This window comes from Sardina pilchardus, chromosome 19 (genome assembly GCF_963854185.1).
Source record: "Sardina pilchardus chromosome 19, fSarPil1.1, whole genome shotgun sequence".
NCBI lineage: Eukaryota > Metazoa > Chordata > Actinopteri > Clupeiformes > Clupeidae > Sardina > Sardina pilchardus.
In genome coordinates, this window is record NC_085012.1 from 10,712,479 (window position 1) to 10,740,422 (window position 27,944).

Below are 27,944 nucleotides of genomic sequence, written 5' to 3' on the forward strand. Positions count from 1 at the left end.
TAACCACTCATATAATCAATGAAGACGAGGTTCGCTTAAGCGGTTGCGAACAACGATAAATGACAGAGGGTCTGAAGTAATTTCCCATCTTCTCAGTGTATGATTGTGTATTTCCCATGGATTTCCATTGCGTCATAGGCTGTGAGTGGCCTAATCACATTTCAGCATGTTAATATCCAGCCATGTGATTGGTTATCAGCACAAAGTAACCATGGCTTTGGGTCATGTATGTTAAGCAGTTGTTTATTTTAGTGTCCAGTGTCATTGTCAATCTTGAGAAACTCATGATACACAAAAAGAGTGAAAATATACATATATTTTAATAACAAAACATTCAGTGCACATTGGAGCTACATTCATAACATCCACAAGTGTCAATTCCATGACAACAGAAGCTCACCTGAGTCATAATGTAAATAGTTATCCTACATTTCAGTTTGAGTTTTGTTTGCTTTGAGCTGCAGTTATATGTGAACTGAAAGTGAATTTGTTCATGTGAAAAAAAATACCAAGAAAAAGTGGCTGACATTTATTTTTGACATGCTGTAATTAGGGATGTAATGTCATAAACAGATGTTCCATAATATATAAAGCATATTACCATTGTCACATGAATTCTTGCATTGCTTATTCACTTACATTTATCCCTTGGTCACAAAACAATTCACCATGCTAACACTGTTTGCAAACATCACACATCTCATTGTGAACAACATTTGTATTTTTAAAATGACTAAAAAAACCAATGTTTATGAATTACACTCAAGTGTGAAAGGAATATGGTAACAAAATAATGGCAGATGTTGTTATTCTAGTCTGGCTTAAGAGTCCATTTGTACAGCTTGGTAGTTTCAGAGCTAGATCCTAAAACTAAACCTTGACCTATAACACACATTTAGAACACACAGTAATTAAAATAAATAAACATTATTCATGTTAAAAATGTTTTTAAAAAAAAAGGTCAAAAGACAAAAACGTGAAATATTAATATCAAAACCTATGAATATAATCTCTGCATTTAAATGACTGACTTCCTCTTAAAGGCATGTAACTTAGCCCATCTATGTGCTAAAGTTGAGCAGAATAGGATGACTTGTTTGGTCACAATTATGTTCTTGCAAAACTTCTTGTCATGTTATTGTAAGTACCCAGTATCATAACTCAGATATGTTCAGATATGTTATGTGCAACATTCCTTTCATCAAAAAATGTTGATGTCGTCTGAAGTGACACACACAGTATACATGGCACAGACACAAGAAGGGCTCTTAGCAATCTACTTTTGCTTCAAAGAGCTGATCCAAAGGTGAAACACCTCCTGCTCCCTTCCAAAGAATGCTCTCTAACACAGACAAGCTATGCACTACATTCCCAAACTCTCCCTTTTTTCCCTAACTCCTCTCTCCGGACGCTCCCAGTTTTTCACCTCATCGGATTCAGCTTCAGGGCACTGTCGTGCTGCGTCTGACTCTTCATGGAAACCATCCACAGAAGTGTGAGCCGCCATGGTCATTTTGCCTTAGTTATTGGTGGTTTCAAAAAACATGAAGTCCTGCACAGAGGAACGATGACACAATGATGAATGATGGGTAGGCTTGTCAGCAGGGGAAAAGTACATTTTATTGAAAGATGCTTGACTGAATGGAGCAGATAAAACAACTGCACTGGTGTTTTGTCACTGTCACACTGTTTGAATGGAACTAGAGACAATAATTAGCCTGGCTGGAGCCTACCACTTCTCAAATGAGACGTGGTCTGGCAACCAGACATTCATTTCTCGTATTTGAAAAAATGCCCAGATCCGTTCATTGGGCGCCATGCATGTCTATCAAATGCGTCTGTACATAGCTCATCATCATCTTGCTCCCTATCTCAGGCAAAAATTAGGGCGGTAGTTTCCAGACTGCCTTAGCAGCATAAATGAAATTGTGCGCAAGGCAGCATGGGAACACCCAGGCTAGACAACAATATTGATTAAAATGTTGTAATGTGTGAAAGTGTAAGGAGTTCCACAGGTTCAGGACTTACTATGAGGAAGCAGGCTCCTATCATGACAGCCTTCATCCTGACATCCAGGTCCAAGGGAAACTGGATCCCAAAGTTGTCTGAGTCTGTGAACGCCTCTCGAAGTAGTCCTGTCCACTGTTTACTTATCTTCCCAATTTTGGTCTCATCCATGGTCAGAATCTATAAAGCCATGGGATGAAGAAACATGTATTAATAATTATTCATTTTATTTTATTGGGACAATTGATGCAATGTACCAGAGTTAGCCTCAGGCTAATTTACATCTGTAGTCCCTAAGCAGGGCACAGTTAATATCCATCAGACAACATTTAACAAACAAGACAAATCACATATCCTACATGAATACAATGCAGGCACACACGCACACACGCACGCACGCACGCACGCACGCACGCACGCACGCACGCACGCACGCACGCACGCACGCACGCACGCACGCACGCACACACACACACACACACACACACACACACACACACACACACACTCACTCACTCACTCACTCACTCACTCACTCACACACTCACACACACACACACACACACACACACACACACAGCACCATGTTGAAAGACAAGAGAATAAAAGTAAGAAAAGCATAACGTTTGGGCTTATTAGTGGTTGCGGAGTTGAGTGTTTTTTTTTTTTAATTAATGTTTTCATTGAAATTAAAAGTTACTGAGGGAACCACAGGTCTTTGTCTGGAATGACATTCCATTGCGTGATGGCTTTAACTGAAAATGCTGACTGTCCAAAGGTCATATAAGGAAAGGATACGGTACAGTTATATATGGAAGTTATTCTAGTGAATCTTACTAAGCTAACACACTTTCAAATCTGTGCACTATACACAGATTTGAAAAAAAAAATCTAAATAAAATAAAAGCTTTTGAAACAATGAGATCACAGTTGACAGTTAACAATGCTTGACGGTTGATATGCATAGGAATTCAGCTGTGTCAAAAATTAGTGGTACACGACTGCATATGTTAAGCTCATGTGCCCAGACCAGTATGGGTCGCCCATGTTAAATCTAAAGTGAGCATCTGGCGCCATCTGCTGGATACTAGCTAACACTGTCTAGATGCCCTCGTGTCATCATTCTATTTTCCAATAGTGTACTTACTAGAAACCATTTAACTCTATTTCCCCACACTAAAAAAACACAATTATTTTCAAATAGAGATATAAAGAGTGTGTGTGTGTGTGTGTGTGTGTGTGTGTGTGTGTGTGTGTGAGTGTGTGAGTGTGTGAGTGTGAGTGAGTGAGTGAGTGAGTGAGTGTGTGTGTGTGTGTGTGTGTGTGTGTGTGTGTGTGTGTGTACATGCGGTATAAAGAATATATCGTAAGCATTTTGGGTGAACTCCTGTTGTTTTAAACGTGCTACATAAATAAAGTGACTTGACTATAGTATACTGACAAAAACATATACTGTACCACAGTCTTTTAGCTTAAAATAGTTCAAATGTTTTGTATGGCTGGGTTCCCCACTCAATATATGGTGCAGGCCTTTGTCTTGACTAAACAGAAACGACATGAGATTATATGCTCCAGAAGTTCAGAATATGAAGGTTTACATTAACAAAAACCACATATATCGTGGGAGTCCATGAGCCTCACATTAAGAACTGTGTGGTCTGTAACATATCAATGCTTACAATCTCTTAGGAATGTCTTTGGACAAAAGCGTCTGTTAAGCATCACAACTGTAACTGTCTCCAAATCTAGAGTGAATATAGTCAGCAACTAGACATTTTCATTTCAGTCTAAACCTGTGCGACTTCACTAATAGATAAATAATTCTTCCCAGTTACATATCTTACACTCAAGATCTGAGACACTGCTGCAGGAATGGCCAGTCCGACAGTAATGGCCATGCTAATCCTTCCAGACACTACAAGGAAATATTCACTGTCATTGACTAAATTTCTAGGGACACCACTAACTATCCATTAGAGCAGCGTGCAGGTTGAAATAATAACTAGATTAATACATGTTCTTGTCTAAAGAGGTCTTATAAAACACATATGTAAAAATCACGATGTTACACAAAGTCTAAGACAGGAATTTTGACGAAAATAGCCATTTTAGTCTAACCGCCGTTCCCGCTAGGAATACGTCATATGACGTATGGCGAGGGACATAAGAACTCACGCTCAGCTCTATCATTGTGGCTGTAGATGGTAGTTAGACAGCAGTTGTGAGAGACAGAGTGAGCGACAGAGAAAGTTTTTAATAGATATTGAGATGGTGAATTACTGTGTTTGTGGTGGTTGCACTAATTCCTGCCATTCAGGGCATCGAGTCCATCATTTCCCGAGCAGGAAAAGCAAGACTTTTCGATCCTGGGTGCGATTTGTGCAGGTGAAAAGGGGAGACTTCACTGCCGCATGAGTCAGCACACACTCGGTCGTTTGTGGCGCTCATTTCACTCCCGAGAATTATCGACCTGGAGATTTGTTGGAGTGTCGGATGGGATTTCGAAGGAATGACCATGTGAGGCTGATTGTCGATGCTGTTCCCTCGATTCACTCCGTTGATTCAAGTCAACCAACAACAGGGTATCCACCTGAATCTGGCGCGGGCGGGACTGGAGGACCAAGTGCTAGCACTAGCAGAAATTCGGTGCACCGCAAACGAGCTGTTAGCAGAGTAAGTCTTTCTTTTAATTCTTTTTACTCTTAATTTTAGATATTTTGTAATGTTTTAATAATAATGTCAGTGATTCCAGCGTATTGGCCAATCCATATCTGCTCGTAACAAACATATTATAGCATGGCTATTGCATTAGGCTAGCAAACATTTGGTAACTGATGATTTGACGACAGGAGTAACGTTAGCTGAAGTTGCGTTTGACGACAGGAGAAATTTAGCTGAAGTTTAGTCTGAAACCATTCTGTCATCTGGTTTACTAATGTGCTTACGGAAGGTAGCGTCAGGGCCTCTGTATGTACTATAGAGAGAGGGAGAGAGACACAGAAAGAGGGAGACTGAGCTTTCGGACAGGTTTTCATAATTGCTTGCCTTCTGACATCAATGTAGCTAGCCGTTTTCACAAAGCTAGCTATTGGCAGGCAGCTAGCTGCTAGACCAACTCTCCCGTTTCCCCCTCATTTCGATTCAGACCCCATATGCTCTCACGTAAGTTACAAGGTCCTAATAGATTTATTCATCGATATGCTGAGATTCCGTAGATTTTGCCACTACCATGCTGACAGGTATTAGGCTGTCATTACGAATCTCCTCACCATAAATCAAATCATGCATAATTATTACGTCCGCCAAGCAGGAATTGTTTGTTTGTCTGTCTGTTCGCAAGATAACTCAAAAGTTATGAATGGATTTCGATTATATTTTCAGGGAGGGTCGAAATGACTGTACAGAAAGCATTTATTTCAAAGGCATTTATTCGTGAGTTTAGGCTTAGTAATGTGTTTGATTAGATATTTTGAATTTGGTTTTGAATCTATTTTCTTTTTCTTTTCTTTTTTTATCACTGATCTATTTGGTAACTAGGTTTTTTTCTTCTTGTGTGATTTTGTTGTGTTTTCAGCTTTTGGCAGAGTGTGCAGCGAGTGTGACAGAGTGTGAAGGGATAGATGCACCTAGCACTGTAGATTTGGAAGATACAGAGGACCTCTCTCTTCAGGATCCTGGACCATTAGTGCTTCATCATGGGTCACAGTGCAACACCAAAGTTCTGCAATGCTCATCAGGTAGTGGGCCTTGTATCTATCATTAGCTGTACATGACCCATAAACATTTACCAATAACATGGTAGAAAGAACACTTAGATCATTCCACCTCAATTCAACAAATGCCTTCTGCTTGACCATTTCAGATTTGCTTCAAAATTTTACCACGTTAGAGTAGCCATTGAAAATATTAGCTTGATATACCTAATACATCCAGAGAAAAACATTTTTGAACATGAATTGAGGTGGAATGACCCACTTTTGATATTGGACTGTATTAGGTTGTGCATGCATTGTGACCGCTACCTATGTGATGTTGTGCAACTATCAACATGCATCTCTTTTCATCTTAGCTGTTCAGGTAAAGCCTGAAATGGTTAGTGTGGGGACTCAGACTGAATGGTTTGGGCAACAAATATCAACTCCAATGCCCAGTCCTATCCAAAGTGAGGAAGAGTCATCCTCTGATGTCATGGACCATTCTGATCTGTCATGGATCCCAGACGAGGACATGAGTAGTGAGTCTGATGAGGAGAATCCAGAAGAGCCAGTACAAGAATCTCTCAATAACCACAAGTAAAACAAATGAATACCTAATTTCATTTTGATCGTGTGTCCACACATTGTGTCTGTCAGCGTTAATGAGTGTTTTCCTTTACTTTTTCCAGTGTGGCTGACAAGTTCATTGTTTGCCTAAGCCAACTGATGTGTCTGTTCACTGTTTGCTCGGTCTGTTGTGGGGAAACCAAGGGACAAATACAGTACCAGGAAGGGACCTACATAAAAATCAAGCAGGTAAGAGAATGATTTTTAACTGTTTGTCTGGAGCCTTATCCTAGAAATCTAGAGTATTATTGGTATTACTAGTTTAATTAATTTCCTGTTCCATATACATTGTTTAGGCCTGCACAGCATGTGGCTATCAGCGTTGCTGGCAGAATCAAAATATGCTTCACCGAAACATGCCAGCCTGCAATCTCCTGCTCAGTGGTGCCATTCACTTTTCGGGCTGCATGGCCACCCAGACCATCAGAATGCTGAAGCTGTTTGGGCTGCAGTGCATCAGTACCAGCACTTATTTCCGCCATCAGCGCCTCTACACAATTCCTACCATCGTGCAGGCCTGGCAGGAAGAGCAGAGAGGGATCATCAGACAGCTGAAGGAGATTGGGGGTGGACTGATCCTTTCTGGAGACTGCAGGTAGTATGATTGCTGATACAGAAAACAGGCCAAAACAGTATTAGCAGATACATAAAGTGTCTGTGATTTTTTATTTCCATTAACCTAGATGTCTTTGACATTCATAGATCAGACTCTCCTGGACATTGTGCCAAATATGGAACGTATTCCTTTATTGAAGACCGAATAAACAAGGTTTTGGATCTTCAACTTGTCCAGGTAGGTTAATATCCTTGACACATAAATCAGGTGTGCGGTTTAGAGGCTACCGATATGACCAATATGCTTTTTGGGTTACAGAGCTCAGAAGTCCCAAGCAGCACTTGGTGTGAAATCGAGGGTCTGAAGCGCAGTGTGCAGTTCCTGAAGGACCAAGGCATGCAGGTGTCAGTCCTAATAACTGACAGAAATCGCCAGGTAGAGATGGTCTATCATAACTACTGTAAAAAAAGGAAAACATGCCACATTTACCCCTGCCAATCTTTACTTGCACATAATCACTTAACTATTCTCATTCTCATTCATGTGTTGCATGTTATAGGTTGCTAAGTGGGTCCGTGAGGAGTTGTGCCCAGAAGGAACAAGCCATTTCTACGACATCTGGCATATTGGGAAAAGTATGTGACATTATGTTGGTTCCGTAGTTTTGCTTAATTTGGATGTTTTCTGTGATTCTATCACAATATTTGTTCAATATTTCATGTTTCTGCTCTGGAACAGGTCTACAAAAAGCACTGGATACTGTGGCCAAGGAGAAGGATTGTGGGGACCTGAAGCTATGGAGACCCGCCATCATCAACCACTTATACTGGACTGCGTCTTCCACTGCAAATGGAGATCCTGATATGATGGAGGCCAAGTGGCAGAGCATGCTGAATCATGTTCAGGATATACATGAACACCACTACCCTTCATTTCCGCAATGTGCACACCCACCTCTGGAAGGAGAGGGAAGAAACAAGCAGTGGCTTGAACCAGGTACAATAGAGTACAACTGGGCTCAGTTACATTTGCATTGTGCTTGTGAAAGTTGTTGAGTATGCTACTAATTGCTTTAGAGATCAACATATGACCTTTTATACAGGAAGAATGATACATTCTTCCAATCTCATCTCGTCTGAGTTATATATTTGTTCAACAGCCTAAATCAAGATGAAAAGTACAAAATGTGAACTAAATGCAATCATGCCTTGTGCCTCCAGTGTTTGGAATAATAATAATAGTGAATTTAAAATATACTATTTTACACAGGATCAACAGCTGCAATAAAGTTGGAAAGTGTTGCTTCCAGAAAGGCCCTGCTGAAGGACATTCGACAGCTGTTGCCGAAACACCAAACCTTTTCCTTGGAGGCATTCCATTCTTTAATGCTGCACTTTGCACCAAAGCACACCGGCTTCTCTTTTCTTGGAATGTACAGCAGGTAAATGTTGGTTGAGGTGAATGGATGAATATGGCTCCAGCTAATGCAGTCTAACATAGCAGCTCAAACCTCATTGGAAAAGGTCAAATTGTAGAAATAGTCATGAAATAGAAACTTTGCTTCTTGAAACATTACTAACCTTACTAACCTCACTAACCTCATGCTGGAATGTGTTGTATTGCTGGTGTATCACTCAACATTGGTTCAGTTGTGGTACCTAATATTTGTGTACCTTTTTTCTATAGACTTCTGTTAGCGGCCCTCCACTTCAATGCCAATGCAGACAGAGACGTAGCCAGGACGAACGATGGTGAGGCACGCTATGCAGTACGTTACCCCCGCTTTCGTAAGGGTGGCTGGGTTGTCCGACCCATAAAAGAAAATCCATCATATGGTGAGCAGTTTCATTCAGTTCCTGAAGAGATTTTATTAGGTGACTCAATGATATAACTAGTTCTCTGAATGCGATCTCAATGTTTGTTTCCCTCATCAAGAATATGCATCGGCCCTGATGGTCTCACTGAGAGAGGGATACATGAGGTCACCACAGGCCCTCAAAGAAGACAGCGCCATCCTGTCCTCAGCGGCACCTGCCCCTCTTTCCACACAGCACAAGATAGACAAGGATGAGGCTGTAGCCCACCATCTTGAGCGTCATTCACGTTTCAAGTCCTAATTATTATTGCCTAATTTAAGTGCTAATTTATAATGAAATGATAAACACATTTTGTACACCAAGACACTTTGATTTTGTGTTCATTTTAAAAAGCCAAAATATATATTTATTGATTCCCCCCCATATGGGGCCATTGAAAGCCCCTGTACGTTCCTCCTTCCTCTGGAAACTGCCTCCTTATTTCCGCCACAACGCAAGCAGGTATCGCCTTCCTTATCTCCCTGCCTAGAAAACCATGTGCCCATCGGACCACCTGCCTGTAGGCTGTGTATCGGAATTGCCTAGATAGAACAATGACTGGTTCAATCTTGATATTGATAATCCTGTTAACATAATCCATATGATCAAGAGTGATAGAGGTATTTAACGCAACATTTTATGTTATTCTATTCAACACAATAAGCATCATATGCAGCCTCAAGTATGCACATCTGAGTGAAAATCTGCTAAACCCAGCATCAATGCATTGTTTTGCCAAAATGTATATGGTTTGTGTAGAAACAGACAACCATAATATATTAAATGTGTAATAATATAATAGTAGTGTTAGAAATTAGTATTGTGTACATACTCTGGTCTGTTGGCTTGGAGTGGGCCGTGCTCCTGTCTGAAATTGAGGTATGCAACTTGAAGTGAAAAGGGGTTGAGGCAACAGGCATCAAAGCCGGGATGGAGCGTCAGGCAGGTAATGTCCGTGGCCGGGACTAAACCATCTACTAGTGCCCAGTACGCATCTACCTCGCGACAACAGATGCTGTCCACCGCCGACGCCATAGCCTCACAGTGTCCACACGAGCACCTAGTCAACAAACCGTTTATCAGCCACCGGAGAAAGTCTTGCCTCTATTACTAATCTGCCCACTCGCAGGCCAAACCGCGTAGCCTACCGGATTTTTACACACATTGTGTGATATGACTGATAGACTGTTATTATAGCTCAGTGGCGTGCGGTGAGGTCTGTGGCAGGGTAGGCAGTGGCCATTCACATGTGTAAATTCCATCCATACACTCGCAAATATTACTATATTTTCATGGTAATACTCCTCCTACTTAGTCATTTTACAGATTCAGAGGCGTCACTAGGTGTGCATTTTTAAAAAACATTTTTTTTTTTTTTTTTTTTACCCTACGGGGGTCTGGGGGAAATTTTTAAAATTGGGCTGTTAAAGATGCAGTTTCAACGTAGTTTGAGAAGGAAATAAGGAAGAAAATTCGTTGGGGTCCTCATCATATTTTTAATAACAAATAGCCTAAGCTAATTTCCCTCACTAGACCTACTGGTATTTATGGGGGATTAAGAGGGGGGAAATCGTTTTAACTGAGACCCAAACTTTTTTTTCTGCCCGTGACATGCTGGATAGGCTAGTGAATACCTGGTGCGTTGTTGGCTTCTTTAGTAGACCTGCTGCAAACGTGAGACATCTTGTAGGCTACTGTTGATGAAATATAACCTCGTTTTCTAGCCTCTCGGTGTACTTGGTTGACCATGGTTATCCGTCTGGGTTTTTAATTAGCTAAACTACATAAATCCACCATTCATTTGTAATTGTATGCCTCCTCCCTGCTGTTTCCTATCTGGAGTTGTTCGAGCTGCTGATGTCCCGAGTCCCGTTGAAGCCGGACTGCCATTGGCTTATCTGCGTTCTAAAGGCAGCGCTTGGCGGGAATAAGCATGCTTATTCTCCCCATAAACTTTCGCATGAATCATGTAATACGCATGCGCAACCTCCGAAATTCGCAGCATTGAAATGAATGGTGAGGATAGGCAGAGACCTTACAAGCCTACCCTGGCCTTTGGAATCAAAGCAAGCTTTGGGACTGCTTGCTTGGGCGTTCCCACGGTAGCCAGGCATGTTTGCTTTGCTGCGTAGTTCAGTGTTGTGAATCGCTGTTTGCGTAAGCCTTCACGTTTGAGTTTTTGACCTTAAATAAGACGTAAATTTACTTTTTAGAATTGAAATTGCATTCTAATTGTATTGTTTGTGACTTCAGTGTGAGCTTTTAATAATATTTTTTAAAAATACGTGTCGTCCTTCTTTTTAAAATGAAATTTACTCAGGGTAGGCACTGCCTACCCTGCCTACCCTGACCGCACGTCACTGTTATAGCTTATTTATTCATGCCGTTATGGCATCATTAACGTTATAGTCAATTAAGATCGCGCTATCCCGCTTAACGTGTTTCAGCGTTAAAATCTTAGGTTGTAGAATATGACAACACAACATTGCTGGCTTAAATTCAAACAGGGATGTTTAATGAAAAACAAGGTCGAACATATGTTTGCCAAAGCAGATTTATTTTTATAACACAAGGTACTCGCCGTAGATGAAGCTGCGGCAGCCACCGTAGCCACCATGCTACTGTAGGCTAACTCACCAAGTCACTTGCCCGATTCGCCAGTTGTTTTCATGACACCACACTTCTACTTCTCTCCTTTGCCCATTGATCCTTCCCCTGACCTGCCCCCTAATCTCCCCCTCGCCTCGATCTCGCCGTGGAGGTTCATAATTATAGGCCTGTGGGCCATCATAGATCTGCTCATTGATGTCGGTTTCATCCATAGGTTTCATCGTACACATCCATAGCTATTTGAATTCGAACTTCCGGACTCCCTCGGGAGTCGTCACGTCCGGTCAGGGCTATTATGCGGAAGTTATTTGATTACAACCATAGACAGTAAAAGATATGGACAGAGCTATCACGTAGACGGCAGCAGAGACCGAGGAAGCAAATTTCAACGGTTTTTTTAGGTCTTCTTATTCCGTCATAGGTCTCCTGCGCAGGCTCAGTTGTCGTACATGTGACGTAGGCACGTAGTCTGACCGAGTCTGACCTATGGCGACGCTTTACTCTCGCTGGACGCATGCGCCTTTAACACTTTAGCATTGACTTCGGAAAAACGTTAATTACTCAGCCGATAAGACAGTTACGAGATTATTATGTCAATTTCACAATGTAGTATGTACCCCGACAATAGAAAATGTTCATATAAAGGCATAAAACGCTTCAGCTCTAACGTAATTTGATGTCAAAGTGGCGCTTACGCCCCATAGGATTCAATGGAATGGCCAGCTAGCCACGGTCTTCTCGTTAGCATGGCGGCCGCCATACTGTCTACACTCTCAGAACGTTCGCTGCCCCCTTGATTACAACGTTATCTACAAATATCGTTGTTATATATTTCTCCGGTTCTGATATTCTAGTTGTTTGGTCATTAGTATACACTATGCTGTATAGGGGAATCCAACCTGCACGCTGCGCTTTAAGATAAGTTAGACTGTTTACATATTTATATAGAGAAATAATGCATTGGAAACTCTGCAATGGAAGCTGCGCATTGGAGTGAAACTAGGGGGGAAAACACCACGGTGGCAACATCATTCTAGGGAGTTTTTCCTTGCCCCTGTTGCTCATAGGCTCTCTTTGAAGGTTTAACACTCTGTAAAGCGCCATGAGACATGTGTAATGTTTTGGCGCTCTATAAATAAAATAAATAAAATTGAATCAACACTGCTTTAGATCTATGATGTACAGTAGAGACAAAAGGCATGGGACAAAAGGCCTCAGCAAGGACACATTTGCAGAGAAGTATCACTCCTTTACACTTGGAGGAAGACCCATGGAATTCACGAGAGAGGTTTTAAGTGCCAACGGGCACATCTGTTTTGGAATATTAATAATTGTGAAAGCATGTAGCTTTTGAAATGTCAAAGATTCATTTATTTCTGCTGGCAGGGGGTGGTAAACAAGGATGGTGTCTGTCAGTCTAAATTTGCATGAGAGAGCACTTAAACACTTAAGGCCTGTTTACACGACAACGTTTTTTTTCAAAAACTGTGTTTTTTTTCATCAGTTAGGCCTTTCGTTTACACGACGACGCCGTTTTGGAGGCTGAAAATTATGTTTTTTGAAAACATCTTCTAGGGTGGAGGTTTTTGAAAACCCCGTTTTCGTTTTTCCGTGTAAAATGCACATCTGGGGTTTTTATGACGACATAGCCTCACCTCGAACCTCTAGTCCAGCCCCCGCGCTTGACCTCACCTGACTAAACCCTTGGCAGAACAACAATTACAATGCTGGATCACGGAGCCGTGTGTGTGCTGCTGCACTGCTGCATTTGTTGACAATGGTGGAACAAATCGATTTCGACGACCAGCGACAACACATTAACAATAACCTGCGCCAAAATAGTCTCTAGGCTACTTTTAAATCCACCACCTTCCCCTGCTAGAAGAGTTAATGAACACATAGCCGTAATCAACTTAATGCAGAGCCTACGCGCACACTTTGTTCAGGAGTTAAGTCTAATACGCACACAGCAAAAGCCTATAGTCTACTTGTGGCCGCGATGCAAATAACTCAATTTAATTCAGCACAGACAGAGCATGTTCAACGAATTCTCTCACAAACAGCTGGTGGGAATCCCGACACTTTCAACGACATGAAACTTAATAATCCAAACGAAACATCTCACAAATGCCTCGAAATACACTGCCCCACAGACTGCCCTGTGCTTTGCGTAGCCCAAGTAAATAAAATAGCCTACCCTGAATCATTTGTAGTGTCTGATACCACAATAGCTACTGGCATGCTGGCCTCCTTTACATTTCAGTAAATAATGTGGGCGAATGTCCGTCGCCTATATTAACCGTGCATGCGAAATACAGGGTTGCTTCAGGTGTTTGGCGGCGGGCAGTTCTGATAGACATTCGATATTATTCTAGGGGGCCATATACAATAACATTACAAGACAGAAACTGAAAAGCAATACTGTGCATTAGCTCTCAATGATTGTGCAAACATCCACGATGTAGAATGTGCTTGACATATCTTACATCAGGGCTGCCAGGCGAAACATTTTTTGACTGTCACTCTCAAAGCGTGACACTTGGCAGCTCTGATTAGAGTCACTTTAAATTTTCAAGTGTTAGGCTAACTGACCAAGAAGAGAGGCAAATAAATGTTACACAGCTCTGCAACAAATATAGGACAATGATAGACTTATAGCAGCCTTACAACAGTAGGCTACATGTTCACTTGGAAACTCAAGGAGAAACAGCGAATAATCAGTGAACAAAATCTAGCAAGTAGGAGAACTTTTTAAATGTGGAACTCAGCGCTCAACGCCAAGACCCGCCTTACGTTGCTTCTGATTGGTTTATATTGCGTTTTGCCTTCCGTGGTTGGTTATTGCAGTCAGTCAATCAGTGTTGCTCGAACTACGGCAAGGCAAGACAAGGACCAAAGTTTATTATCCTGAAAATACAGATGGTACGGGTTGAGAATGCTCCTTTCTTTCCCGCACATCGGGACTCCCGAAGCATCGGGACTTTAATTAAAACTGCAACCGCAAGGGGGCAACATAAGACCGCCTTATTAAAATGAAGGTTCGGCTCATACCGGAAAACACGGAAAAACCCGAAGACACCGCGCTGGTGACAAGCGGAGAAAAGAGACATCACGCTCGGCATGTCAGATTGCAGTTTCAGAGTTTTCGAATGTTTTACAGCGTACCTCACAGCTGGCTCTCTCACTCGACGTAGCCTATAACTCAGTCAGTCCAGCAGAGATGCCAGAGCAACGTTTTGGTCAATGGAGAGGGAGAGAAATGCTCCGCATATCCGTCTCATTTAATCCGTCTCATTTAATCATTAAAATGAAGGTGATGACTGGCGAAATTATAATCAAACGACGTTTCAATAAACCATTGTTGAAATTAATGAAAATGGTTTTAGAAGCCTTCAATTCAACCTGAAAGACTCGATATAGGCAACCTTAGATTAATTCATTAATTCATTACGGTTACAAGACCGCATTTCCGTGAATAGGCTATTATTGTCAAGGCGAAGACGAAAGAGATTGACAAGATGGACATTTAGACTACATTTATGCTAGGAATACTTAGAAATGTGTAGGCCTATAGGCTATTTTAAAACGGAGGCATGTTCATTTTAACCGGCGACGCTGGGTAGCTTACCCAGCACTTTATCACAGATTTTGTCCCCACCACTTTTGACAACTGAAAATAAAATGTATTTTACAGACATATCTTTAATATGCCTACATGCCTATCATGTCACTTTACTTATAACCGTAGGCTACATGCATGGAGAAGATCACGCATTTTGTAACATTGTAACAATGGATGGTCAGATATGCGATAGGGCAGTGAGGGTGATTCATTGTAACCATCGACTAGTAGGCCTAGCTCCGCAAAAGAAGTTTCTAGCAACTTAGAATATATGGATCTCGTTATGCATGTTCATGTTGATTCAGAGATAGACATAGACTACCGTGGGCTACTGTGCGTCAATATAACAGCATTTTATCATGTGGTGAATTAGCCTAATGACTAACGTCAGTTTAACATGTCAGAACTTTTGATCGGCGTTTCAAATGCATGCCGCGAGTAAATGAACATGACTGACTGAATCCTTTATATTTCTTGGCTAAGTGCGAAGAGATTGACACTTGAACTGTGGCGTAACTGGTTGAAGCATCTTAATCATACGTCAGCGACCGGGGTTCAAAACTTACTCTACGCACCTCCGGAACCCATTAAGACAAGGGGCATTATTTTATTAAAAAGTTTTGCGATTTTTTTATGATTGCGATGTCTGCTGAAAAGAAAAGTTAATATGTGAATTCGTGGTTCAGCGCACGCACACACACACACACACACACACACACACACACACACACACACACACACACACACACACACACACACACACACACACACACACACACACACACATTTTTACATTTACATAATAGGGCTCGGGCACACGCCTTGCATTCTAGGAATGTCGCCGCCATTTGGTAGCGCACTGAACGTAATATCCATTCATTCAGATGCACAAGACAAGAAGCAGAAATATAGTAGCGATTTATTCTTTTCCTCTTGCGATCGTGGGTTGCACTGTTACACCCCACTACACAGCAACATACTACCAAGAAGGCAAAAACTAAGTAACAGGAACACACTAAAAGGCGGGAGTAAATCCATAGTAATCCATAGTAAACTAAGGAGTGAAGCTGCCAATGTGGCTGTGCCCGCGAAGTTTTGATGTCATGATCCCGAGCCCTGTCGGGTGTCTGTCGAGAGAGAGGGGGGAGGGAGGCAATCGTCCTCAATGCCTAGGCTATAATGTCTAGTGAACTGGTTAGTGTGGGGGAGGGGGAATGATCGCACAAGACAATTGCTCTTCATGAAATGGGTAGTCTCACAGACGTTTGTCGATGTTTAAACGTAGCCTACTACATCACTTGCGAAATCGGACGTGGCACATAGAATTATTAGGCTACTGGATTTAATATAGCATAGACTTTGTTCATCCTATATTAGCCTATATTAAAATGTAATGTGCTGCGGGGAAGCATTGCACTGTAAAAAAGGATTTTAGAGGGTTGTAATTATAATCCCTACGAATGGGTTAAAATTTAGCCTACTTACGTATATTGATCAGCAACTGAAATCTATAATAAAGGGTAAATTCTACCTACATTACCTATTTTTTAGCAGTAACACATTCTACCTAAGGGATGGTGGTAATTATAATCCCTACGAATGGGTTAAAATGTACTTACGTATATTGATCAGCAACTGAAATATATAATAAAGGGTAAATCCTACCCACATTACCTCTTTTAACAGCAACAAATTCTACCTTAAAAACGATCATAAAATATACCCAAAGACTCTTGCTCTATTACTACTTGACGGTTAGAGGGACGTGTGCTCATTTGATTGTCTGCTTATGGTGGAGCTGCTGAATTCAAGGTAAGCTCTGATTCCTGTTTGTCACGTTGCTTTGCTGTATCAAAGGGAATGTGTAGTCGGGGTAACGTGCATGTGTGGGTACCCACACATGCATGCTTGAACCAGAAAGTTTGGACGGTCGTTCGTTTAGAAGGTTCAGAAATTCGCCCCCTCTGTGGGTGAAAGCTAGCATGCTAACATCACACATTGAAAGTCAATGGGCGAACTCGCTAGCAGTTACACTTTATATATTCGTTTAACATTCAAATGTAGTTCTGCTTGTTTCTGAGCACAAGGATTTGAAGGAATTGTGTTTACTTAACTGTCCAGTGTATGCCAACAACTTAATTCACTCTCAATTTCCCAATTTTGATGACAAACTTCACTGGAAGCTAATATTCGATGGTAGCTTCATTAGGTTGCTAACTAGCTAACTTTCTATCGTCAGTTTAACATAACCAATGTACACATTCTGTTGTGAATCATGCAAACATAACAATCATTGCCTGTCTCTGTCCTGTCCATTGCAGGTGTTGGACACGTCTGTTGGATACACACACAGCAGAAGCACTGAACTGTGTACATTCTTTTGAATGTTTTGTTATTTAGCCTTATGTTTCAGAAAACCAGTTGTGAAGTGATCAGGTGCACACAGACACATAAAGCACAAAGCAGAGTTGTATGAGTATACTTTTTGTTTGAGCAAACTCTTTGAATATATTGTGAATATTTTGTATGATCCTTTTTGTATATTCTCTGTCATTTGATTGATTAAACAAGTTAACTTTCTCAATACAGTCTGCTGTGTCTGAAAACTTAACATTCCCTGAATAGGTAGGCTCATAATTAATTAGCCTATTCATTTTAGCGAACTATTACTAGTAATTATTAAGTAGGTTAATAATGCCTAACAATCTAGAGTTAATACAACACTATTATTTTGAGTAACTTTATTGAAAAAATCTTGGGTAAACTGTACCTAATTTATTTAAGTATTTCATAACTGTTGAATGTAGGTAGTCTTTACTCAAAATAATAGATTGACATTACCCAACCAAAGCAGATGCAAATCCTCACCTTCGATAAATTGGGTAAATTCTATAGGTTGTTTTTTACAGTGTGGGGAAGTCAGTTTAAGTTGTCCTGTAACAATTTGCCTCTTATTATAATCAAGAGTAGGCTATGCAGCCACGCACATAATAGTCTAGGTTACGGGCGGATGCGAGCAACCCCATGCAAAAGAAGGCCTTAAGTTAACGGACTGAAGGCCTGTTTACATGTGAAACATGCATTAAATCTAAGAAACGAAAAACACAAATATCATGTATTGTGTCGTAAACAGTTAATGACTTCGTGGCCACTATGCGCAACTGCATCGCGCAGTGAGCTGAAGGATAGGAGGACCGACACTTATTAACACAAAGCTTTGTAAAGCACTAACAGCCACCCCTCAAAGTTCATTGTCCATAAGTCCAAACAATAAGTATAAAAATCCGACAATCCAAAACGATAACGAGATCTCCCAGAAACGAAAAACAAGTTTGTTGAGTAGCCTAGTCCTTCCAACAATCTCAGCTTTTGCGTTTGTTAGATAAAAGGCATTCTGCCCTTCTGTATTCCAATGAGAAAAAATCATCCACAAGGTAGGCTAAGGGTCACGGTAATGCAGCATGCAGGAATCTATATACGCACAAAACGAATGAATGGGTTATATCGGCCAAAACGAATGAATGGGTTGGGAGAGTCGTCTGGCTGTGTCAGCAGACTGCAGTCGGTCTCGAGGGGTTAAATAGCGCACGTACTTGAATTTTAATCTGAAGAAGACCACACGAAAATAAAATCAAATCAAAAAAGAAGGATTTCAAGTGTGCGAACCTTTTTCCATTTTTGTATGATTTAGCCTACTCTTGTTCTGCACCTTGACCGGGGATGTGCACAAACTTTTTTACTACACTTGAATTTTAAACCAACTCTTCTCTAGCCTATATCCTATAGCCATACTTTAATAATCAGATGTTATGCTCATTTTTGTAGGCTACACCTCACCGGCAAGCACGCACGCAAATGCTGCTTTTGCACATCTACAATATTGGCCAGGCTATATAGAATAGGTTTTTAGGACTGTATTTTGCCTTCGTGCAACTTTAGTTGTGCTCAATCTAAATTATTGTCAGTAAGGATAGGTCATATTACCAAATGGCGAACCTCGAAAATTATTTAGGATATAGAGCCGTGTCCATTATGCATGCAGTTATTTTTTAGGCTATTGTTTTATTTGAGTGTTTTTGTCTACCATGGCAAACATAGTTGAAACGTTCGCTCTAAACTTATGTATTTCCAATCGGCTTTCACAAAACCGATGAGGTCCAGATCTCAGTGGCCTAGCTGCTTACAGCCATGCATAGTAAGCCTAATGATAGCCTAATAGTTATGACATTAACCCTTTAGGCGCCAGAGGTTTTTTCCTAAAACGTTCGATTTTGACATCTTAATTTCAAAAGGCTATAGCTTAAAAGTGAAAAGAGATAGAGGCTTTCTGTAAATTAGAGAAATATTGAGGATAGCCCAAAGTTTATGTAGGGATTAAATTTACTCATCTAATTAGCATATTATGATGTCATATGGTGGCGGCCATCTTGGATTTTTTAATTTTCATAAAATATTTTTGTTGTTGAGTTTTTTTTTTTTTTTTTTTTTAGTTGACAGACATACACATCACAAGGACATGAACACTTTGTACCATACTAAATGGTCGGGGGAAATAGTAAATCATTACTAATAAATGGCAAGATGATGGAAGTGACGATGATGAAAATGTGAATTTAGCAGGCCTTTTGAAGTAGAGATAATGAATGCCTATTCATCTAGGTGACACTTCTTGTAATGTTTCACGGTGTGGTACTTCTCATAGCAGGGCACAACACAGAGACCCACCCCACACTGCCTACACCTGTATGTTGTCTGACGGCGGCCTTTAGGGCGTGTCCGATCAGAACAAACAACACAATCTGGATTATTGTCAGCCTTGCAGAGAAAGTGGCGCTCAGTGAGTCTCTGTGGCATGTCTCCCAATGAGGACGACTTTCGGCCTTTGTTGCTCTCTTTCCTGGAGTAGCCTTCCAGTAAAGCAGTGATTACATCCTGCACAAAGACTTTTAGGGACTTGTGAGGAGTAGCAGTGCAGCGGCAGTAAATGATGTGTGCGTTCACCATGCTTACACTAAGAATGGCATTGAAAATTCTGAAATACCATTTCCTTGACCTATGGGGAAAGAGGTAGGTCTTCATTCTCTGGTCTGCTGTGTCGACACCCCCCATGAATGTGTTATAATCATCAACACACGCAGGCCTATTTATGTCCCTATAACCACTCTCTGTGTGTTTGGTCCTAATGCGTTTTCTGACACATGTGTTTTTGTGTAGTGTAGACAGCATTGTGAGGCGCTTTGTATCATGCCATGCACAGGCTAACATTTTCCCCTTCCGCATGAATACTGGGTCATCTCCTTTCCTCAAGGGCAGCTGTTCTCGAGTGAGGCCCTTTGGCATCCCCTTCCTCTTACTGCTGACAGTCCCACACAACCCTGAATCCTTGCTTGCCAGCTCATCTGCTATGGCTGGTGAGGTGTAATAGCTGTCCATGTACACCTCATGACCTTTCCCTGTGTACGGGGCCATGAGCTCACGGACAATAAGGTGCGTGGCACCGAATTCAGCATCTGGCCTGCTCCCTCCAGTGTACATGGACCACTGCAGCACATAGCCTGACTTGGCTTCACTCAGAACAAACACTTTGTAGCCATATTTGTCTGGTTTGTTGGGGTTGTACATTTTTAGAGTTGACTTCCCTTTGAATGCAATGGTCATTTCATCCAGTGACAACTGCTTAGATGGACCATACACTGCTGCAAACCTGGGGATGATCAAATTGATGATTGGCCGAATTTTGAATAATCTGTCATAGCCTGCCTGGCCCCTGTCAACATACTCCTCATTGTTGGCAAAATGAAGAAAAGACAAAATCATTTCAAATCTATTCCTGGACATCACCATGCCAAATCCAGGAGTTGCTGTTGGCCTATATTCAGCCCAATAATCCTCTAGCTCTGATTTCTCCACCAGACCCATACTCAAATGCAGAGAAAAGAAAGCTTTCATTTCACTGACAGTCACGTCAGACCACTGATGAAATCTAGAGTGTGGCTTGAGTGGATTGGAGGCTAAAAACTGATGGGCATAGCGATTTGTCTCGTTTACAAGCACATTCCAGAAATCATCACGGAGAAAGAGTGACAGAAAATCTAGGGGCGAATTTGCATTGGATAATTCTCTTTCACCCAGATATCCAATTGGCTGATCAAACGGCTTGATCCAGCTTTGATACTCCTCCTCGTTAGTCAAGTACTCAAAGCCAGCATTCCCATCATCTTGACTAGATAGGCTATGCTTATTAGCCCCTCTGCCCCGTGCGCCGCCGCCTCTGCCCCTGCTGCGACTCGCACACCTGCCACGCGCGCCTGTGGAGTGGAGAGCACCAGCACGGCTCTGCCTATTCTCATGACGACTCTCCCTGCTTCCACGTAGCCCCCTAGCTCTCCTACCAACACTTCGACCTCGTCTTACATACCCAGTGGTAGTAGACAAAGCCTCCTCCACCACATTACCGTCACCGCGATTACGGGGAGACGTACGGTCGGAAGACAGAGGAACATGGCTAGCGCGGTAAAAAGATTGTGTTCCGACGCTACTTCCAGCTTCATTCTCCACACAACTAACACGCCTGCTAACTCCCCGATGAACACCCCGACCCCGTGAAACATTGTTCCCACTACTGACACAGGGCAAAGGACCATTTATGTTGGGTATAGGATCCAAAGTTTGTGCTTGGTGTGGGACTACACTCTCACGTTGTTCAGCCACGCTACTGCTAGGCAGCGCATCTGAAGCATGGTCACTGAACGAGTCTCCTTCATCTTCTGAAGGCAGATATTCCCCTTCAGAATCAGGATCAGCGAACAGAAGACCCAACACTTCATTCCTGGTAAACTTTTTTGATGCCATTACACGATAGTATAATGGAAATACTCTCTGACGTTCACTATATTGCTCTGCTAAAATGGCCACTGGCACACTTGCTTCGCTAATATTTTGCACTGATACAACGTGCTCTAGCTCGAATACTTTATATGGAAGCATGACGTAATTTTGATTCGGGGATGTAGTATGACATGTCTGCCAACTAGTGGCAGGGAGTTTGAACGAAATATGACACCCTATTTGACAAAATCGGCCGTTTTATTCAGTACCGCGTCTTGTCGACTATATCCGCCTGTGGCGCTTAGAGGGTTAATAGCCTATTAATGACCTCATGTCGCAATGGCACGTTGTTTGAAAAAAAAAAAGTTAAATAGGCCTAGGCCTACCGCCGAGTGGGGATATGTCGGAATGAACAGCGGATACCAGCTGGGTTGTAAAACATTACTGTATTCGTTTATCTTATCGATGCAGTCCTTGCGGCCACTTCTCCCCATCGAAGGAAACTTTCTGTTAAGTGTTGACAACACAAAGGCCTTCACGTTGTGTGGCAGTGCTTGCTTGCCCTTCGATCCATCCCAGTTGGTGGTTTTGCACCTGTCCCTGAGTTATAGAGTAAGCGCTTATGCTCTAACCGCATAATAAAAGAAGCACCTGCATTCCACAGCAGTGCTTATGGCAAGGCTATTAACACCTGTCACTGAGCTATGGACAAGCAGTTATGCTCGAAAATTATCATAATAACAGACACACCTAATTGTATGGCTCTATGTTTAAACACATCAAATTAGCAAGCATTTCCTCCCGATAGCAGCAACGTTTGCTTTCTTTTTCTGTCGGTCCGCGGTTGCTTGGTCAATTGCGCAGCAAATTATCAGATCACCGGACCTAATTTCACTCCATGTCTCGCGGACCAGCAGCAGTCTCCACGTTTCGCGGCCCATAGTTTGAGAAACGCTGCATTAAAGTGTCATTTGGTTGTAGGCTATATGTTTAGCGATTTCTTTGTGTGTTTTTCATTGTATTGTGTGTGCATTGAGTAGTTCCTTAAAATACGGAACAAAGGGCGTCTGTTCAATACGGAAGAAGACTAACTATTAGGCTACCTAGGCTATATATTTCTTATAACGAAACGCGAAGAAAAAATACGAGGACTGACCGTCTCGTTTCTCCGCGTTTCCCCCAATACCATGGCGACAAAGAGAAATAAATATGATTTGACATTTAAGCTGATTGCTGACAAATTTGCCACACAATTCGGGAGAAGCAGCGGACAGGAGCGCCACCACAACCAAGCACTTCTAGCCCAAATTAACATGGCAACATTGCCTATGACTAAAGTGTCTAAGTAGGCTAGTCCTACTAATATTACATTTGATTGGTAACATGTTTGTAGCGCGCCAGTTTACCCATCCCCTACATCAAAACAGCTTAGAATCAATCAAAGAATCAGCTGTGTCGGCGTTAGGCTGTAGGCGATTTTCTATAACCACTTTCATTCATTTCAACAATGGTTCATTGAAACGTCGTTTGAATAATTTCGCCAGTCATCACCTTCATTGTAATGATTAAATGAGATTAAGGAGTCGACTATTGACGGATATGCGGTCTTCATCATTTTGAAATGCGGGATGAAACTTTCTGCCACCTGGTGGTTGTTTGGGTACATTGCCTACATTGCCAAAAAATCGGCTTGACGGCCTGCGGGATCTCTTCGGGAGTCCCGCGGGAGAAGGTGCATTCTCAACCCGTACCCACTGTAATAATATATACTGAAAGGGGAAAATAAGCGTGATTAATGTCAAATATGGCGTGTTGTCACGCTCAAAGCGTGAGATTTGGCAGCCCTGCTTACATTGCTGTTTAGATTTTGAGCACGCTCATTGACGAGGAAGGGCATTTGCATATCTACGGTCGGGAACACCCACTGGCGTGCTTCTTCAGGGGCAACTTGGCGTTTTCACCTTGGCGTTTTGACCGGTATCGTTAAAGGTGTGAAAGCGGGGAAGACAAAAACGACCAGCGTTGTCATATAAACGGGGTCTTAAAGGGCTACTATTTAACCAGCCATTCTTATTGACCACCAGTTGTGCTATACTAACTTTATGTGACAGTTTTTTGTGAGCAATCTCACACAGGACTCTAAAGGGAAACTATGCAGGATTGGCGATTTCATCGCCGGTTTCGCTTTCACTTTTTTGTTTTTCGCTCGTTTTATGCTTGCATATTTCTCTGCAGAGCTTCCCCTACAGCTTTAGCGTGTATATTTTACAAAACTCCTCAATCGGTCAGTCTGCCGTGCCTTTTCATGAGACTTTACATGACACTTCCTGGAGTAGAGCATGGGTGCGTGCCCGAGGGCTCCTGAAGTTGCAAGCGTGGTACTACCGCTACAGACCACTAGGGCGGCCGAAGAAAACATTGTTCGACCGGTAATGCCTGATTTAATCATATAACAGTACGGAACGAATTGATGAACTGAAAAACGTTGCATAGTTTACCTTTAAAGGGAAATGTGCATACAGATTGTGCGGGTTTTCCCCCCCTCTGTCTTAAGTGTGGGCCCTATTTCCCCATCTTGTTGAGTCCAGAATTTTACTAGAGACAAAAACGTTCCCTAGTAGTCGTAGTAATCGTCAACTGCAAACCCCAACATAATGCAATTGTAACGGGCAATCGAGACAAGGAAACTGAAGTTAATTGTCACAGGGGCGAGTAGCTCATCCGTATCACACAGATTCTATCAAATTAAAGTATTTAAAGTAGTTCAGGCTCCAGTGCTTCAATGGCACAAGTGGCGCTCAAGAGAACAGATTGGGTTGTCTATTACCAAGCTGTCCAAATGGATATTGGACCAAACAAATGGCACAGCCTCACAAGTATTTATTCATTTATTTATTTCCAGTTTACAGTCCTGCTGTATAGGTTAGGCTTATCTGGTTTACTTAATATGACAAACTACTAATGTTCCTACAAATTAAGAAGGAATTTCAAATTGCTGATTTGGCAGGTGACAGATCAACTGAAAAGACTTGTGATTATTATTGTGACTAGAGACTCAAACAATTAGAGACTGAGAAAACAATTCAGCAAATTTGCTTGTAACTCCTGAGTCACTGTCAGCTGTGGCACTAAGGCAATCAAAATAAAACTGTAGTTGAAAACTGTTGCTCTGAATATTACTGCCAGAGAAGCAGATCTCTGCAGAAAAGGTTATTTGTACAGCAGTTTCTACCTGCTAATATTAACTGGACAAAGGTGGTCATATCTGTTTAATCAGCTAATTGATCCTTTTGTATTAACATCTAGGCTACCAATACAGAGAGGCACATTTAGTCATGACCCTTATCTTGTCAGATTGTGAGCTAGCATAGGCTGGTAGTGCTTTAGGTATAAGCTGCTAGCTCCTTGCCTAACACCTAGGCTACTGCATCATATGATCACATTCATTGTTAAGCAAACAGCATTTCCAGTAGTGGGTGGGTGGGATTTGAAAACTCACCTCAAAATCCACATCAGGCAAGCAGCTCCATCCACAAAAAGGCCCCTGAAGTTTCAGAACAGGCTGATGGTTTTCGTCCTCAATGGTGAACTTGGGGATAAACGGATGCCACTGCTGGATCACATAGCCTACAGTATTTCCTGGTGGAGCTTGAATCTCAAGCTAAGACATTCAATGAGAAAATAATTTAGGTTACATCTATTCACACAAATTCAAATAATAAAAAAAAAACAATCAACTCTTACAAATTGCTCAATGGCTCCATGGCTACAACTCAATTGGACACTAGAATTCCTGCTAGGGCACTTCAGCCGTGGACTGGTTGGGGATCGAACCGGTGGCCGGAGGGTTGCCAGTTCGATCCCCGGCCAGTCCATGGCTGAAGTGCCCTTGAGTAAGACACCTAACCCCTCACTGCTCCCCGATCGCCGTTGGTTGGGCAGGCAGCTCACTGCTCTGGTTTAGTGTGTGATTCACCTCACTGTGTGTTCACTGTGTGCTGTGTGTGTTCACTGATTCGGTTAAAATTGGGTTAAATGCAGAGAACGAATTTCCCTCACGGGATCAAAAAAGGATATACTTATACTTATACAAGCCTTATTACAGTCACAGACATACAGTACTGTCATATCATTGTTCTGCCTCAATGACAGAGTTACCTGAAGACACAGCTTATAATCAATAGAAACTAGTGCTACTTCCATACTGTATGTACCCTGGTGGCACAATATCTCACCTCCTGCAGACAACAGGGGAAGAAGCAAGACATACACTTCAGAGGTCTGGAGACTGTGATGATCTCCTGGCCGTAGTTGTCCACAACTCGGATTGTGAATGAGCGCATAGGACCACAACATTGGCGACTTAGACAATCATTTTCCTCCACTGCGTAGAAAACATTCTGACCCATGGAGTTCCGAATCTCATACTTGTTATTGCTTTCAAAACCAACAAGAGCTGCAGATAAATGAGAAATTGCACATATCAATTCATGTATTTTGATTTCTACAAGTTATTGCACACATTTATGCCTAGATAAGTATGTTTGGTCACTACATCTCAATGTATGAAATGTTATAAGAATCTAGAAAATTAAGTTAAAGGTTCAGAGGAAGGTAATGTAAGATTAAAGAAGTAATTGAATTTCGGTAAGGAACTTCAATGCATATGTTGTGGTTAACAAACACACAGTACACTTCACTTAGTGACCTAGGCGTAATAGGAACTCTCAATAGTGTAAGTGCAAAACACTAAGTAAGCATTTGTTTGCACAACTGCTACACAATTACTATTCCAGATGGCCAAGTCTTGCAACCCCCGTCTCTCAAACCGGCAAAAAAATATTTTCAATTTTGATGAAATTGAATTGAAATGAGATTGCCTTTGATAAAACATCAACAGAAAACATCTTCTCTCAGAGCTACAGTAGGCTGTGTCAACACCAAGGGCATTAATGTCAATGGCTGACTTAATAATCTGAATGATTATTTTCCAATGCATAACTAGTTAACTGGTGCTCCTGTAGCAAAAGCAGGCTGCATAGTTTTCTGTCACTGGTAAGCTCATGTATCTTGAAACTCATCATTGCAAGAAGTGCAGATAGTGATTGCAGTTGGCAAAAACTGAGCATCCACTTTTGGAGGAACATTATGGAAACACTGTGAATTATAAGCCTATATCTAGTACTACTGAATTTCAACTATAATATTGTAATATTGGTGACCCTCAGAAAGAAACACTGGCACAGAGACCCACCTGACCAGCAACAGTTTATATCATTACTGTATCCTTCCCACTACACATCTATGCTATACATTAATAGGATTAATATCTTCACATACCTTCAATGAGCTCAACCTTCTGCTTGATCAGCAATTGGTCGACCTAATTGTAGAGTACATCAATGGCAAAAACATTGTTACACATACTAGGCCTCAACAGCAAAGGAGACACATAGCCTACTGTCTTAATATCTGCACCCGAAATAATACAAATAACTTTGTAATAAAATAATTGCAAAGTGCATTACCTGTGTCAGGTATTCCAACCCTGGCGGACAGCCTGGCATACCAGGGTTAGGCACCATGTACATATTCATTTTGTCTCTGAGATTCCCTGCATGAAATGAATGGTTGGTGAGTATAGTAGGCTAGTTCATGACAACTAGCAAGTGGTAAACAAGCAAGGGTCTCGGTTCGGTAGCCTGTAAAATTATCTGAGCATGAAATAAGTCCATAGGCTAACGAAGATATCCTACATCACTGCTTATGTCTGTGGCGTAGAACGTTTGATCATCGAGGTTATTACTATGTATCCACATAAGACATAGCAGGCTCCCCAAGCAGCACATAAACAAAACACGAACCCGCCTTATCTGATTTTATCGCGATAAGTAACATAATATGCATTTAGAAAACATAGACTAGTAAAACATTTGCATGAAAGAATAACACATGATCTTTGGTAATAACAATGACCAGTATTTTGGCAATGAATAAGAGATAAATCGTCATGAATAAGATAAATCTCACCAGGTCCTCCTTGGAATGAATCCTGACGGATTGAGGCAAGTGCCTTCGCACCATATAAGCCATGTGCGCCATTGGTTAACGTCACTGCCAGTGCTACTCCTGATCCAGTCAAC

The 27,944-nt window shown here is 41.7% G+C and overlaps 1 protein-coding gene across 1 annotated transcript; it reads right to left on the bottom strand.

Annotated features, from left to right (window-relative positions):
* Window positions 1-298: 298 nt before the first annotated feature.
* On the bottom strand, window positions 299-27,916 carry si:ch73-206p6.1 (phospholipid scramblase 1). The gene is made up of 7 exons (XM_062521721.1): window positions 27,832-27,916; window positions 27,330-27,415; window positions 27,142-27,184; window positions 26,037-26,257; window positions 25,301-25,462; window positions 2,029-2,187; window positions 299-1,552 (listed from the first exon to the last, which is right to left on the bottom strand). Exons 2-7 carry the CDS (start codon window positions 27,396-27,398, stop codon window positions 1,520-1,522), a joined length of 687 nt encoding a protein of 228 aa, XP_062377705.1. The 5' UTR covers window positions 27,399-27,415; window positions 27,832-27,916; the 3' UTR covers window positions 299-1,519.
* Between the last annotated feature and the right edge of the window lie 28 nt (window positions 27,917-27,944).